This window comes from Peromyscus maniculatus, chromosome 7, assembly GCF_049852395.1.
Source record: "Peromyscus maniculatus bairdii isolate BWxNUB_F1_BW_parent chromosome 7, HU_Pman_BW_mat_3.1, whole genome shotgun sequence".
In the NCBI taxonomy this organism is placed as follows: domain Eukaryota; kingdom Metazoa; phylum Chordata; class Mammalia; order Rodentia; family Cricetidae; genus Peromyscus; species Peromyscus maniculatus.
In genome coordinates, this window is record NC_134858.1 from 57224876 (window position 1) to 57241955 (window position 17080).

At 49.9% G+C, this 17080-nt stretch overlaps 1 protein-coding gene across 3 annotated transcripts in view; it reads right to left on the reverse strand.

The window, feature by feature from the left end:
* The window catches only part of Thsd4 (thrombospondin type 1 domain containing 4), a 579159-nt gene that overhangs the window by 15971 nt on the left and 546108 nt on the right, over positions 1 to 17080 (reverse strand). For all 3 annotated transcript variants that reach the window (XM_016003663.3, XM_076575392.1, XM_006971466.4), the window contains 5 exons: positions 16599 to 16880; positions 8673 to 8802; positions 7611 to 7815; positions 6916 to 7089; positions 2828 to 3001 (listed from right to left, as the gene is read on the reverse strand). In XM_016003663.3, coding sequence (XP_015859149.1) covers positions 2828 to 3001; positions 6916 to 7089; positions 7611 to 7815; positions 8673 to 8802; positions 16599 to 16880 — 965 coding nt within the window. The remainder of the gene's footprint in view (positions 1 to 2827; positions 3002 to 6915; positions 7090 to 7610; positions 7816 to 8672; positions 8803 to 16598; positions 16881 to 17080) is intronic.

Genomic DNA, 17080 nt, shown 5'->3' on the forward strand with positions numbered 1-17080 from the left:
CTGGAACAGGGAGGAACAATTAGCTCATCAATTTGTAAGTTACTTTAGTTTCTTTATTATTTGCTCTTTATAATGTACACTTCCAGCTTAAAAACAAACTTGTGTGTATGATGTATGTGTATGTGTGCAGGCAAACATGGACCATGGTGCATGTGTGGAGGTCACAACAAGCGTGCATGTTGGCCCTCACATTCTGCTTTGAGGCAGGGTCTCTTACTGTTCACTCTGTGTTCCAGGCTGGCCGGCCTGCAAGCCTCCGGGAAGCCCTCTGTCTCCATCTCCTATCTCAACAGAGATGTGCCGGGATTACAGATGTGTGTCACCATGCCTGGCTTTTACATGGGTTCTTGGGAGTCTCAACTCAGGTCCTCACGCGTGTGCAACAGATGATTTACCCATTGAGCTATCTCTCAGGCCCCATCTCCAGATTTTTAAACGGAACTGTCTGACACTGTCAAGTACTGACAGAACCAGCTTCAGTCCTGGCAGCGACATGGCAGCGACAGCCACCTGCTGCATTTTCTGTCTGTCCCTTGACTACTCATGCTCATCCCGAGGCAGAGAAATTTGTTTTGTTCACAGATGTAGCTCAAGTGCTTAAGTGAGCACACAGTAGGCGCACACTGAGTCTTGTTGGCTGAACAAGGTGCTTAAGTGAGCACACAGTAGGCACACACTGAGTCTTGTTGGCTGAACAAGGTGCTTAAGTGAGCACACAGTAGGCGCACACTGAAATCTTGTTGGCTGAACAAGGCGCTTAAGTGAGCACACAGGAAAGGTACACCCATTGGCTGAACGAGGCATCAAGAACATGGCCACTTTTCCAGGTTGTGACAGGCAGCTGGTAGCATGGTCAGATTCAAAGCTGGTTCCTAACCCCTCTGCTGTGTTGTCTCTTGCCAGGGACAGACAGATGTACCCAGAGCTGGCCACTCACCTGACTCTGGGGGACACAAAGATGTACCCAGCTCTGGCCACTCACCTGACTCTGGGGGACACACAGATGTACCCAGCTCTGGCCACTCACCTGACTCTGGGGGACACACAGATGTACCCAGCTCTGGCCACTCACCTGACTCTGGGGGACACACAGATGTACCCAGCTCTGGCCACTCACCTGACTCTGGGGGACACAAAGATGTACCCAGAGCTGGCCACTCACCTGACTCTGGGGGACACACAGATGTACCCAGCTCTGGCCACTCACCTGACTCTGGGGGACACACAGATGTACCCAGCTCTGGCCACTCACCTGACTCTGGGGGACACAAAGATGTACCCAGAGCTGGCCACTCACCTGACTCTGGGGGACACACAGATGTACCCAGCTCTGGCCACTCACCTGACTCTGGGGGACACACAGATGTACCCAGCTCTGGCCACTCACCTGACTCTGGGGGACACACAGATGTACCCAGCTCTGGCCACTCACCTGACTCTGGGGGACACACAGATGTACCCAGCTCTGGCCACTCACCTGACTCTGGGGGACACAAAGATGTACCCAGAGCTGGCCACTCACCTGACTCTGGGGGACACAAAGATGTACCCAGCTCTGGCCACTCACCTGACTCTGGGGGACACAAAGATGTACCCAGAGCTGGCCACTCACCTGACTCTGGGGGACACACAGATGTACCCAGCTCTGGCCACTCACCTGACTCTGGGGGACACAAAGATGTACCCAGAGCTGGCCACTCACCTGACTCTGGGGGACACACAGATGTACCCAGCTCTGGCCACTCACCTGACTCTGGGGGACACACAGATGTACCCAGCTCTGGCCACTCACCTGACTCTGGGGGACACACAGATGTACCCAGCTCTGGCCACTCACCTGACTCTGGGGGACACACAGATGTACCCAGCTCTGGCCACTCACCTGACTCTGGGGGACACAAAGATGTACCCAGAGCTGGCCACTCACCTGACTCTGGGGGACACACAGATGTACCCAGCTCTGGCCACTCACCTGACTCTGGGGGACACAAAGATGTACCCAGAGCTGGCCACTCACCTGACTCTGGGGGACACACAGATGTACCCAGCTCTGGCCACTCACCTGACTCTGGGGGACACACAGATGTACCCAGCTCTGGCCACTCACCTGACTCTGGGGGACACACAGATGTACCCAGCTCTGGCCACTCACCTGACTCTGGGGGACACAAAGATGTACCCAGAGCTGGCCACTCACCTGACTCTGGGGGACACACAGATGTACCCAGCTCTGGCCACTCACCTGACTCTGGGGGACACACAGATGTACCCAGCTCTGGCCACTCACCTGACTCTGGGGGACACACAGATGTACCCAGCTCTGGCCACTCACCTGACTCTGGGGGACACACAGATGTACCCAGCTCTGGCCACTCACCTGACTCTGGGGGACACAAAGATGTACCCAGAGCTGGCCACTCACCTGACTCTGGGGGACACAAAGATGTACCCAGCTCTGGCCACTCACCTGACTCTGGGGGACACAAAGATGTACCCAGAGCTGGCCACTCACCTGACTCTGGGGGACACACAGATGTACCCAGCTCTGGCCACTCACCTGACTCTGGGGGACACAAAGATGTACCCAGAGCTGGCCACTCACCTGACTCTGGGGGACACACAGATGTACCCAGCTCTGGCCACTCACCTGACTCTGGGGGACACACAGATGTACCCAGCTCTGGCCACTCACCTGACTCTGGGGGACACACAGATGTACCCAGCTCTGGCCACTCACCTGACTCTGGGGGACACACAGATGTACCCAGCTCTGGCCACTCACCTGACTCTGGGGGACACACAGATGTACCCAGCTCTGGCCACTCACCTGACTCCAGCTGCCAGCGAACCACTCCACCTTGCCCGTGCAGGGCCCGTTATCACAGGGCGTGGTCTCGGCCGGCCTGTTGTTCCCGCAGCCTTCCAGAGGCAGGCTGCTGACATGGTTGGTCATGCACACCACCGAACGAGTCCTCACCCCAGCCCCACACTCGGCCGAGCACTGTAAGTCAGAAGGAGGGCATATTAGTGGGGTCCCTGCAGGTTCTGGGGACACTTGCAAAGGATGCCAAGGTCTTACTGCCCCTCAAATGCTTTCCTCTCTCACACATGACGTACTTCAGTGACAGGAAAACTCTGCCTTACCTATTACTTTTGCCTTCTATAGTTTAGTTACTCATGGTCAAATGCAGTTTGTACGAGTTATATGGGAAATTCCAGAAACAATTCATCAATTGTAAGTGGTCCCAACCAACCCATTCTTCTAGACTTATGTTCCAGTATTTCACCCCATACCCCATTCTGGAGAGAGTCTGCATGGTGGCAGTCCCCCATCACATGAGAGGCTATGAGAGCCCTTGCGCATGTCCCCTCTTCCTGGATGCCCTTCCCTTTACCAGGAAACACCAGAACCCTTGAGGGCTGGGTTCAAATGCCCTTCCCTCTGTAAAACATCCTTGCTTGCCCCTTTAACACACTCTTTGAAGCTTTGTAAGTCACACGGTATTCTCCATCCCATTCCTTCCTTTGTTTCTAAAATTGCTTAACAATTGTGTGTATACACACACACACACACACACACACACACACACACACACACACACACGCTGTATGTGTGTAGGTGGGAACCAGAAGTTCATGTTGGGTGTCTTCCTCAATTGTTCTCCACCTTATTTTTTGAGGCAGGGTCTCTCACTGAACCCGGAGCTCACCAGTTTAGCTACACTGGCTGACCAATGAGCTCCTGGGATCCATCCCTCTAATGCTAGGCTTGCTAGAGCGAAGAGAACATTCTTATCTGTGGAGGTGGGGGTTGGCTGTGAGATGATTAACTGAATGATCTTTCCCCTGTCACTTCTCCCATGTCTCTGTCACTCTCCGAACTCACCATCCCTTGATGGTCAAACGCTTTCCCATATCTAGTTACTTCTGTGTATCTTTCCTCCTTGTCAGAGCAGAACACAACCCCTCCAGACAAGCTCCTTTTCTTGTGGCCTTTACTTCTTTCCTACGAAGTTCCCTTCACCACGGAAAATATTAACATCAAATTAAAATATGTTGCCGGGTGGCTGTGGTGCACGCCTTTAATCCCAGCACTCAGGAGGCAGAGCCACGTGGATGTCTGTGAGTTTGAGGCCAGCCTGGTCTACAGAGTGAGATCCAGGACAGGAACCAAAACTACATGGAGAAACCCTGTCTCAAAAAACAAAAAACAAAAACAAAAATCCAAACAAACAAAAAAATTAAAATATGTTTCTCTAGTGCTACGGTTCTCAACTTGTGGGTCATGATCCCTTGGGGTTGAACCTCCCTTTCACAGGGGTCACCTAAGACCAATGGGAAACACAGATGTTTACATTGTGATTAACAACAGTAGAAAAATTACAGTTGCAAAATAGCAAGGAAAATAACTTTATGGTTGGGGTCACCACACCACGAGGGACTGTAGCAAAGAGTCCCAGCATCAGGAAGGTTGAGAACCGCTGACCTGGTTAAACTTTTGTTAGTTCAATTACAGGCTGAAGCCAGAGAACCTAAGGGTAGAGGGAGTCCCCCCTCCACCAAGGGTCACACACTGTCTTTATGACTTCAGCTCTGTTTATATCATTGTGAGAAGTCTGAGACAATGAATCAACTCCTTGGGTTAAAAAAGCCATTTGTTAACAGTAACTAGAATAATCCAGTCTGGAGACATTTTTGTTCTAGCCATGTGTGGTCTGAAGTTCACAACTGCGCAACTCAAGGTGCTTAAAATCTCTTGGAAAGAATAAGAAGTAACTCAAAGGTGAGATGGCTGGGCTGTTCCTAGTGCTTGCCAGCTGGGCGTGGTGGCACAAATCTTTGATCCAAACATTTGGGAGGTAGAGGCAGGCCTAGTCTACACAGTGAGTTCTAGGCCAGCCTGGGCTACATAGATACTGTATCAAAACACCAAAAACAAAACAAACAAACAAACCCAAAAAACTAACACCGCCCCCCACCCCCAAACCAACCCTGAGTGCTCAATGCTTTTGCAGAGAACCCAAGTTTGGTTCCAGCACCCTCACTGAGCAGGTCACAGCTGCATGGAACTCTAGACTCATGGGATCTGACACCCTCTTCTGTCCTCTGTGGCCACCTGAATACACATGACACCAATACACACACACACACACACACACACACACACACACACACACACACACACACACACACACGAGAAAATAATAAAAAAAATCTTCAAAAAGTAACCCAAACATTATTTATCTCTGCTCAACTTCTACAAACATTTCTCCCTACATAATACTACACATTCCCACCTGACAAATGGACTGAACTTGCTTTCCACACTTAGGTTGTACATGCCCCTGGGGCAGGTGGGGGGTCTCCAAATCTCCTAGGTGCTTAGTTGGTCAAAGATGGAGCCAGGGCCCAGTGAGAGGACCAGGATGATGGGCCTGAAGAAGGAACTGCACTCTATTATGCCAGTGGCTAGGAAAAGCATGGCAGATTTAGATCTGGAAGGAGCTCCCCAAGGCTAGGAAGCCTGTCAGCAGAAACGGGGGAAGACAGGGTACCCCCTCACACAGCAGGGCCTCAGCTGCACAGATCTGCTCTTGGTTCTGTTTTGGTCTCTGATAGATGGAGTCAACTGACTGCTGGCTTCTCTTGCATGTAGTAATGAGTGGCGTGACAGTTGGTTGCATTTGCCTTTGGGTTTTCTTTAATGGCTAGGCTCTGAGAAAGGCTAGGCTTCCGGGATAGGGGACAGCATGGAACATGCTTCTAGCTGCTAAAAAAACAGGGAAGGTGCCTACAATCCACTGCATGCCTACCATATTCCAGGCACAACATCTACGTGGTCCTCTCCTAATCTATGGAACACTGAGGAGAAGGAAGCTAATTTTTTCACACCCCTTCCTTAACGGCAGAGCCCCTTGGTCCTCATAGGAGCCTATAAACCTACAGTGATCCATCCCTGGCCTTTTGCCAAAGCTAGGCGTAGCAGCCGGTGGTCCTCTGAGCAAAACAGCTGCCATCTTTATCAGCTCAGCTGAGCCTGCCTGTGAGAGTGAATCACGATTGGACCTGGGGAGTGTTGACACCCCTCAGAGAGGGATGGGTGGGGAGGGCCACCGGACTGTCACTTAAGGTTTCGGCCACTAGAGTGCAATTCTTCTCTAACCGCACAGGGCCTAGGAACCTCTGAGCATACAGACAGGGGCGGGCGGGGGTGGGGTGGTGGTGGTGGGGGGTGGTGGTGGTGGTAAGTAACTGTGGCGTTTGAATAGGAATGGCCCCCAGAGGCTCCTGTATTTGAATGTTTGGTCATTAGGGAGTGGCACTACTTGACAGGGATTAGGAGGAGGTGTGGCCTTGTTGGAGGAAGAATTTCTCTAGGGGTGGGCTTTGGGGTTTCAAATGCTCCAGTCAGGCCCAATGTCTCGTCTTCCTGCTGCCTGTGGATCCAATCTGGAGGTAGATCTCTCAATTTCTCTAGCACCATGTCAGCCTGCATGCCGCCATGATGACAATGGACTGAACCTCCGAAACTGTGAGCAAGTCCCAACTAAATGCTTTCTTTTATAAGAGTCGTTGTGGTCATGGTGTCTCTTCACAGCAATCCAAGGGGATCCAGCTATGCAGCCTTTGCGGAAGCTGCCGCGCATCCCTCCAACACTGCTGTGCCGGGATCACCTAGACTCCTGCAGGCCATCCCTTGGCCACGCTCTGAAGAAAGCCCAACAAACCCTTGAGTCTCCCCGGGGGAGCTTTGGAGCTTTGGTTTGCCGCTGGAATCTTACGAGGGCACGCGAGACATTCTCGAGGTCTCACCGGGGAAGGAATCAGCTTGGGGATTCTGAGCTGCCAGCGTGTCCCCGGGCGGCTCTGGGAGTCCCCGGGGACGCAGCCGGTGCCTGCCAGCGGCACACTCACCCTCTCACTCCATTCCGTGAGGAACCAGCTCTTGGCGCAGGGCCCCATGTCACAGTTCTCGATGTCACTGGGGCGCAGCTTCATGTTGCACTCCTCGTCATGCACCACGTCCCCGATGTTGCTCACACACTTCACATCCCGGGTCCGCTGCCCCACGCCACAGGGCACCGAGCACTAAAACACAGCACGCACGCCTTGGTATCCTGTCCTCAGTCTTTGTCACCCGACCCTCAACAGATGAGGCGAGAAGGACCCTGTCTGTTGGGTCCCCTGCGGTGCCTGTAAGTCCCCGGGGAGGAAATGATCAAGGGAAGACGCCCTGGCCGGTTCCTCTAAGAACCCTCTTGGATGGCATCTTGTTTACTGGCCTGCTCAGGGCCCCAGGCTTTCCATCTCCAGGATGCATGCACTACCACACAAGAAGGTGCCGACTTTACTAGTGGCTGCCGACCTTCTCTTAGCACATGGGAGACACAGGGCAGGTGAAGTCTGCAGGTACAGGACGCACTCCCCTAGGGCTCACCCACGAGCCTGGATATGGGCCACGCACACTAGCCTGAACTCTACTGAGCTGTTGGTGTTTGCAGTCAGGCTGCCCAGCAAACATTCCCCCACCCTACCCACCACGGGTCCTAGCAGCGGGAGGTGGGAGGGAGTGTGGTGGTGGGTATCGGAGGGAGAGGGAGGTCCTGTACCGAGGTCCAGTCGGTCCGAATCTGCCACTCGCTGCAGATCTTGAGCTGGCAGGTGCTGGTGGTCTCAGGCTTCTCCAGGTGCTGGCATCGGTAGGGCTGCACCGTCAGGCTGCGGTTGGCATACACCTGGCGGCACAGGACCTGGCGGTGCTGCATGCCCAGGCCACAGGTTTTGCTGCACTCGGACCACTCCCCGATGTCCCAGCTGGCTCATGGAGTGGATGGGGGGGAGGGGAGAGGGGAGACGATCCGTTAACAGGAATACATAGAAAAACCAGTGGGGGCCCTCTCCCTAGAGCAGTGCCTAAAGGTCATGTGACTGTAAGGGAGCCTGTAGGACATGCTGTTTACCATGGCTAGATTGCTGAGATTCTGTACGCAGTCATAGAAAGAATGAGACAGTAGAGATGATTTCTGTCTAGTTATCAAAGCAGAATCAACCCAATAGCCCGGGACCCCCGTTGGCTTAATTTCCTTATAACACTAACCCTCTTGGGAGCTAAGAGATGTCACCTAGGTATTCTTTCCTGTCCACTATTTCCATGCCCTAATCTTGACAGTTACTGAATGAGGCACGATCAGGTGTTCAGCACATATTTGAATAAAAATTGTATTTTTCTTTACTCCAAGGATTAAGCTTTGACCTTTTGGGACCTGTCCCAATCCATCTGAGACAGTCTCACTTATCGCTCAATGACCTGTCTCCAGCCTCTCTTGCACACTCTTCCTGACTCCTCCAGGCCGACTTGGCACCATCTATCTGTATCGTCAGCTCACCTATGAGCTGCCTCACTGGGTTCTCATTCCTTCGGCCTCCCTTGATTTCCTGGACGGGATTCCCGGCTAAGCTTGCCGACTTGCTGCAGACCATGAACTCCCCACTTCTTCCAGAAACACGGGCAGGCTTGCTAAGCGGTCTGTATCCTGGACACAGTTCCAGTCAGTGTTTATACCCCGCATTTATACGGGCTTAAAAACTCAATGGTATCTGCTACTGAGACTTTATGCCAGTCAACCCCAAGTGACCTGAGGAAAGGTGACCTAGCCAGAGAGGCCTCTTACAAGGCTGGGCAGGGGAAGAGGTTGCAGGGTTCCTCTTCTGGGGTCGGCTTCATGCTGGGGTCACAGTAGCTCTCAGGAACCTCGTCGTGTGTGTTCCTGTGCACACAGCGGAAGATCGGGTACTGCGATCCTGGAACGACAGACAAGGAAGATTCCTGAGGGGCAGCCTACGCCCTGGGATGCAGGCCATGGTGAAGATGCACAGGCATTCGGATGTTGATGGGGGGGACAGGACTGGTTAGTTCAAGTCCCATATCCTTTCATCTTGTTTGTTGATATAGACATACCTACATGGCTCTGCTGGGGGCTTTGGGTGTGCAAAGGACACATACACACACACACACACACACACACACACACACACACACACACACACACACACACAGTTTTTGTCCCCAATGAGTTTACAAATCTATTCGTAAAAGGAAGATAAATTTTTTTTTTTTTTAGGGTTGTTGAAGATTACATGGGATGTGATTGGGAAAATGGCTCAGTCAATTAAGCTCTCGTACAAGGACTCATGTTAGATCCCCAGTGCCTGTCAAAAAGCCAGGCATAAGTGGCACGTGTTTAGAATCCCAGTTTGGGAGGTAGAGACAGGTGGATTCCTGGAACTGGCTGGCCAGCCACTTAGCCTCATTAGTGAGTCCCAGGTCCCAACAAGAGGTCCTCTCTCAAAAAACGAGGTGGATACCTTCCTGAAGGATGATAGCCAAGGTTGTCCTCTGATCTCCACACACACACACACATGCATTCATGTGCACCCACGAACACATGTACATACATATGCACATACATGCATGTACACACACATGCACACACAAAGACAGTAAAGAGCTCACTAGTCAATGGAGTGAGCACAGACTGGGCACAAACAGAAACTTCTCCAAGATTCTCCAGAGGTGTCGGAGAGCAAATGCCCCAGAGGGTCCAGCTGTGAATAGAGAAATGGCCAGGCTTGGGTGTGTCTGTGCACGTGTGTCAGGGAAGGGGACTGTCCACTGGACTAACGTGGGATGAAATGGGCTGCTAGCCAGGTGCTTATGTGTACACAAGGTTGAAGCAAGGATATTCAAGAATTACAGAAGAGCAGCTGCCATCCTGCTTTGTAACACGTTTCACACGATCCTTTAACAGTTTCCTGAACCCAGGCTTGGCCTCTTCAGCATCTGCCCATTTCCCATGAGGCTGTGCTTCTCAGGACAGCGCAGCCCTGGTTCACCAGGGTAACCTCTGGGCCTAGCAGAGGTCTAAGCTGTTAATACTCTTTTGGAAATCTAGTAACTGCTTTATGTTTTTGTTTTGAATACGAAGACTGGTTTCATTGCCTTAATAAGGACAAACTATTTTCTATAAAAAGCCAGTTATGGGTAATTCCTGGGTCTCAATTCAACTTTGTCTCTCTTCTGCCACCTGCTGGCAGAAGTTGGGTATTACTTTATTATTATGAAGTGGGAGTAACTGTTGCCCTACAAACTAGGCTAACATAAATCTCTAATTCATTTAAAAACTATGGTAATCTGTGCTTCTAACTGGACAGGCATTTTTTTAAAGAACTGTAATTCACTACAATTTTAATTGTACCATGAAGGCTAACTTTTTTCTCTTACAAGTGTCTTTAATAATCTTTTATTACATTTGGTCTTTGACAGTTTTACACACACACACACACACACACATACACACACACACACACACACACACACACACACACACACACACACACACACACACACTGCATTCTGATTGCTTCCACTCTCATCCTCCCACCCCTGTTCTCACCTGCTCCCTACAGGGATTCCATGCCTGGTACTATAAATCCAGTTAAAAACCCACGGTTAAGAGGCGCTAGATTCTAGGGCAACCTACCGCTGTTCTCAAGGTCACCTCTAAAGGGAGAAGGTCACCTCTAAAGGGAAGACAGCAAGCTGCCTTCTGGACACTTAGGCTGATACCCCCAGGCAAATGCTACTCTCTGTCTTAGTCAGAGAAAGACATGGCAGAGGATGTACAGACACATGGCTCTTCAAGAGACGGAGGGTACGTGATGGTCGGGTGCTCAGCCATAAACACTTATGTCAGTGCTCCAATGTCATCAGTCACGCATGTGATGCAGGGCTCCTTCAAGCTGGCCTTGTGTGACACCCTGAGCCAGAGGGTAGCTTGTGTAGGAAATATGACAATTTGTAGGAGAGTTTTGAATCAGAGATAACCATTTATTGAAATTACTGTGGCAGTCAAGTTGCCTATAGTATTTATATAACCTATAGCTATAACTCAAGACCGCTATTTAAAATGTTCCAAGTCCAAGTATCAGCTGAGTTAAAAGCAGTTGTGACCATAAAATTAATAGCAAACAGAGCCCTTTTTGGTATTAAAGTTTGTCCAGCAACATGCCTATATCCATGACATAGGATATATTTTATTTTGATTGTGAGCCTAGCCTTTAATGGCCGAGCCATCTCTCCAGCCCTATATTTTATTTTAAAATTCTGATTTATTTTTATGTTGTATGGGTATTTTGGCTGCATGTATATCTGTATATGACATTTGTGCAGTAGCCACAGAGGCCAGAAGACAGTGTCAGATCCCCTGGAACTGGAGTCACAGACAGTTGTCAGCAGCCATGTGGATGCTGGAAACTGAACCTGGATCCTCAGGAAGAGCAGTCAGTGTTCTTAACTGCTGAGCCATCTCTCCAGCCCTCAGAGATATTTTTTTAAATTAAACTCAACCCACATTAAGCACATTGTGCTAAGTCACAAAGATGAATAAGACTCAGCCCACAGCCTGTGCATTTGAAACTTAGCTATTAGGGGATTAAGAAAAGATTTTAGCTGGCCTGTTCCTTTCCCTCCAGACCATGTGGCTGTAACTTTTCCACTTACAGCTCTGTGGATTGAAAAGCAAGAGTAAGGTACCCCAACTGCTTGGCACTCACAGACGGGAAACCTAATACATTTAGCCCAAATGATACAGGATACCATAGGAATGCTCTGTGCCTGGAAAGATGGGTCTTGCTTGGGGTTGTCTGGCAGATGGCCACCGCTTACCTCCCCTCCCACTGACTGCTTTTACATGCATTGCCCATTGTCCACGGTCCAGCTCCATGGAAAGGTACCAAACACATGAAATCAGAGGCTCTTTGTCTCTCCGATGCGGAGAAAATAGCAGCTTTATTAACTCTTGCGTCTGGTGAGTGCAATGGTTTCTTTCTTTGGTTTAGCTTTAGTATCTGCAGAGAGGGATACTGTCACCTGGAGTCCTAGTGTTCGAGACTGAGATGCAGTGACTCTTCTGATTGCTAACAAGCAGGGGCAGGGTGGTGGAGCAGGTGCTGGCTGGGCTTCAGGTGGCAGGATGGACCTGAGATTGACTGCCCTGGCTTGTACGCAGTCAGATTGATCGAAATAGAATCAAGATGTACTGGACATGGAAGCAGAACTTGGGGAACAGTGTTGAGGTCTGTGAGACACACTAACTTGAGAGTAAGACAGAAGAAACATCAAGAAAATAGTTGAGTAACTCCAGACTTGCAAAGACAAGAACCAACAGAGCCAAGCCAGGAGATGTGCAGAGGTCTGAGCATCATGGCTGATGGCCACAGTGATCAAGGGCCACTCTTGGGTACCGTCTTGAGAGAATGAAGTCTTGGATGGTAGGATACTGCTGAAATGGTACCTGTACAGGCGTGATCAGCTTCACCAGGGAGGGTGGGAGATGTCTAGGAGGGGGTTTGTGAGGGACAGATGATGGTCTCTCAAGGGCAGGGACTTGGGTTTTGTAGCGGAGGAGTACCCAGTACCAGCACACTTGTGCCGAGGACTGAGTTTAGCTGCATGCTTCGTGCATCTGCAGTGCGCCGCCCACGCCCTGCATGTCTACTGCCATCACTCCCATGGGAGCACAGGGTTCCAGGTGTGTCCCCCTGTGGCTCTGAAGCCAGAGACGTTCTGAAGAGGAGCCTTGAAAATGAGGCATATGTGGAGATATGCCTTTTTCTCTTCCCCTCCCAGGTGACAAACAGCAGGAACTGGGGAACGTCTCCTTTGCGTCCTCCAGCAAGCATTTCCAGCCTGCTGATGAACCACAATGCTGTCATCCACAGAGCTCCTGCTCAAGAGCCTCACAATCAAGCTCCAAAGTGTTTTTGTTTTGTTTTAAATAAGTTTACAACTTTTGTCTCGTGCCACATTCACAGCTACCTTTGGCCACATGTAGGATGCTTCTCCATCACCTCCATTACAGAACAGAGAGGGGCCTGCTGAATGACCACCTGGATGGGCCAGCAGCATCCACCCAGGGATCAGTGGCAGGGTTACACAGTTCTGCCCCTGTCTCACCACACCCACAAATCAGTATCGTGCAGTCCCTAGACAGGGTGGGAGAGAATCTTCTACACCGGTCATTCTGGATTGCAAATGACGAAATGACAGTTTTCACCTGAGCTAGCTGGGCACCACACCAATTCGTAAGTGGCAGGAGAAGAGTTGGGAAATAGTCCATCTGGCTCTCGGGTTCCTATGTCAATGCTGAGATGCCCTGCTTATCTCTATAATGCCTTGGATAAGATCTTATTAAATGATTTTGGCCTTTTGACAGAATTATCTCTAGCTGTCTGACTCTGTCAAGACACAGACTACAGGCATCTCATTTCTCCTCACAAACTTACAATAGAAGCCAGTTCAATCACTCTCCAGGTCGCATTCTCTGCTCATGTGGCCTGAGCACAACAAAATGGTGCAAGAAGAGCTCATAAATTAATCCTCCAATTACCAGGTGCAATCGTTGTGGAATCATCAAGGCTTTGAGCATAAAGAACTCCAGCCCCCTTTTCTACCCCTGTGCACACACAAAGAACCAAAGACCTAAATTCCAGTCCCCAAAGCCATTAGGCCAGTGCTAAAGTTGGAAGTGAAAAAGTTAGAAGCATCTGCCGCTGTGTGTGTGTGTGTGTGTGTGTGTGTGTGTGTCTATGTGTCCTTATGTGCGTGTTTGTACTAATTATTAAACTTGCACAGTCAAACTCTCAGCTCCAAGATTGTGTATGTGTGCGTGTGTGCTAATTATCAGACTTGTAAACCTCATACCCTCAGATCCAATACTCTCTCTTTATGTGTGTGTGTGTGTGTGTGTGTGTGTGTGTGTGTGTGTGTGTGTGTGAGCGCGCGCATTCACATGTATAAATGTCAGGTATTGGTCCTTGTTTTCAACCTTGTTTCAGACAGTTTTTCTTTGCTGTTTTCTGCTGTGTAGGCCAGGCTAGCTAGTTTGGGAGGTTCTGGAGTTTTCTTTCTCTGCCTGCCTTCTCTCTCTGGGGAGCTGAGATTGCTTATGCTCATGTTATGTGTTCAACTTCACTTGGCTTTTGGGATTTGAACTCAGGTCTTCATGTAGAACCATCTTCCCAGGCCAGATTCAAGTCTCTTGAAGAAAAATAAACAAAAACTATTCAACAAATTAATGTCCGGGGCGAGTCACACAGTCTTCCAGGTTTTAGAAAACTCTGAGGGGGGGAGGGGAGCAGACACAAAGCCTTTGTTTCTATAGTTTCATCCTCTAGAGAACAACTGTTTCAGGGTAACAAGAGAAGAAGATGCCCTCATCCTAGAGAGGGAGAAGATTCTAACTATGTAGTATATGGGTGTTTCCTTGCAAGGAGGATCTTAAGTCACCTTGAAGGAGTCAGAGTCCATTTCTAGCCCCACGAGCCCGACAGTCACAGACGGGTTTCCAGACATAGTTTTCATCTATCCTGACTGTGGAGTCACCAGGGGAAGGACCCTGGATCTATGTTACAGATGTTATAGTTCGTGTTGGATACTGCCAACCAGAGATGCTCACCCAAGCTTTGGTGCTTACATTATCATTCCAAAAGCCTCACTCTGTCACCTCACTCCTTCACACATGTTGCCCTTCATATAAAACTACAGCCACATTTTGCTGTGAGGCTATCAAAACACCATTAAAAATTTTTCACTGAAACTCCACCTTTCTCCTCAGCCCTATACTACAATCTTCCTTTTGCTTGGAGAGAGGCTAGCTACATGCTTCCTCCGACATGTGGGCTCCCTTCTTGCAACAGTTAATACATATGACATTGTTAGGCCAGGGGTCTTCTCTGGTGGTCCTAGCTGACTGGAGTAGGACACTGGATTAACCTGGAATTAATTTTTTTTTAAAATAAGGCGAATATGAAAACAGTAGATGATGATGGAAGCTGATGAGTGAAACCCAAGCCCCCCAAATACGTTGTTTCCCCTAACATCTTTAGATTTGAGAATGGCATTCACACCAGCCATCTATAAACTTGATTTATCAACTTTGAGACTCTAAAGTATGTGGGTATGTTCCCTGATTGTTGATGGCCATAAATAAGCACAGGGACAGCTCACCTCAGCAGGCCTGTGTTGTTCCAATGTTGTGTGGTTTGTTTTTCTAACTGAGTAGTCTCTGGGACACACCTTTGGGGCATGGCAACACTGCCCGAAGGGACACTAGCCCTTCTCCCCATCCCCTCTGCCTTGCTAAAAACCATTAGATTACATTCCTGAAGCTAGTCACCGAGGTCTAGTCCCTTATCTGTCCACTTCCTCCTTTTGAGGCTGACTATCAAGGCCCAGCTATCAAAGTATTGAAGTCCAGAAATCAAAGCCCCCTTTGGCTCACCCAATTAACACGCCCACTCAAAATATCCTAGCCCATTCTAACACAGACCTCCCCTTCCTCTCTTAAAAATGATACCTGCAAGGTCATTTGCTGCAAGTCAGAAAAGTGGCCACTTTAACTTTTCTTCCCTCTCAATAAAGGATCTCTTTGTGAAAACAGGTGTTTGGGAGTACTTTGTGCCTAATCTGGGGCCCAGGAGGATACTCCGCTGTGTGTGTGTGTGTGTGTGGGGGGGGGGGTCTTTCCTTCATTGCCTGAGTGTTTCCTATGCCTGTGATCTTGAGCCATGAAGGTCCTGGTAGGACAGTGAACGTCTGTCTCTGTGTGCTAAGGCCCTGGTAGGACATTGAACGTCTGTCTCTGTGCGCTTGGTGCCCTGGCGGACTGTGTGAGCTGACCCCCGGGTGACAGAGTGAGGCCTTTGGAATGATGATGTAAGCACCTGTGCACCAAAGCTTGGGTGAGCATCTCTGGTTGGCAGTATCCAACACAAACTGTCACGTTATTGCTGGAGCATGGCGCCTCTGCTGGAAGGGACTCCTGGGAGCTGGTTTCTCCTGGAGCCGCCCCAAGTGCCCACTTGCTCGCTCATATTTGTTCTTTCACTGTGATAAACGGGTATGAGCACAGATTTTCTGCATCTTTAAGTCCCAAGACTGGATGAGCCTGTGGGTTATCTTGGGAACCTCTAACACAATGTGTGTGAGACCAAAGCTCTTCCATTTTTACAGGATAACAAGTTAATCATGTTAAGGATGACTGTGTGACCATGGAATGTCCCAATCCTGGTCTCTATGGTGATTGTTTAACCACAGAATGTCCCCACCTGAGGGCAGCCAATGAGAAACGGTGACGGGCAACCACCCAGTAAGATAAAGATAACGTCTCTGGAAAGTCCCTAGAAGCGAGCCAATCAGAATTGTACCTGTACTAGCACCCCTAACTGATGTAACCTTGTGGTTTTTGCCTTTAAAAACTGAGTTGCAGAGGGGTGGGCACTTCCTCCAGCCTCCACTGCGTTGGATGTGTTGGATGAAGTCCCTGCCTAGGCTTGCATTGCTCTTGGATATCCTGAATTAAAGCCTTGCTTTTGCATTCAGGTATGCTCATCTTCGGTGGTTTCTCAGGGGGGTCGCGATCTGGGCACGACAGTGTACAAGAGCAAGCCATCTTGCACGTGATTTATGTGGTGAGGGGCTGCCCCAACAGCTGGGCCCTCCCTCATCTGCCCTGCTTGGGCTTTCCACACAGGCTTACCTTTCCCACAGGTGGTGGAGCAGTCTGTCGTCCCCAGCTGCTTCCAGTTGTGGTCCCGGCTTCGCCTGGGGGTCTGTGGGGCTGGTGGCACCAAGTTGTCTGGTCGGTGGGAAGGGAATCTGTCAGGATGCCTGACGGGGAAGGTCTGTGTGTGCGAGGATTCTGACGTCAATACCTCAGGGGCCTCGCCATGTGAGTCTTCCTTCTCCTGGTTCTTCTCCCTCTCTTCTCTGTCCTCCGGGCTCCTGTCTTCGGCCTCCAGCTGCCCATTGACAGGCTCTCCTAGGAGAGGCACACAGACACGTGAGATTCCTTTGGACACTGATTTGAAAAAGGAGATGGCTTTGCTGCTGGACAGAATGCAACACAAGTTCATTTGAAATCACAGGAGTACTTCTCTCATATTTACAACATTATTAAAAATCAGTAAGAAGCAGAGATGGCTCAGATGTTAGAAGCACTGGCTGCTCTTGTAGAGGACC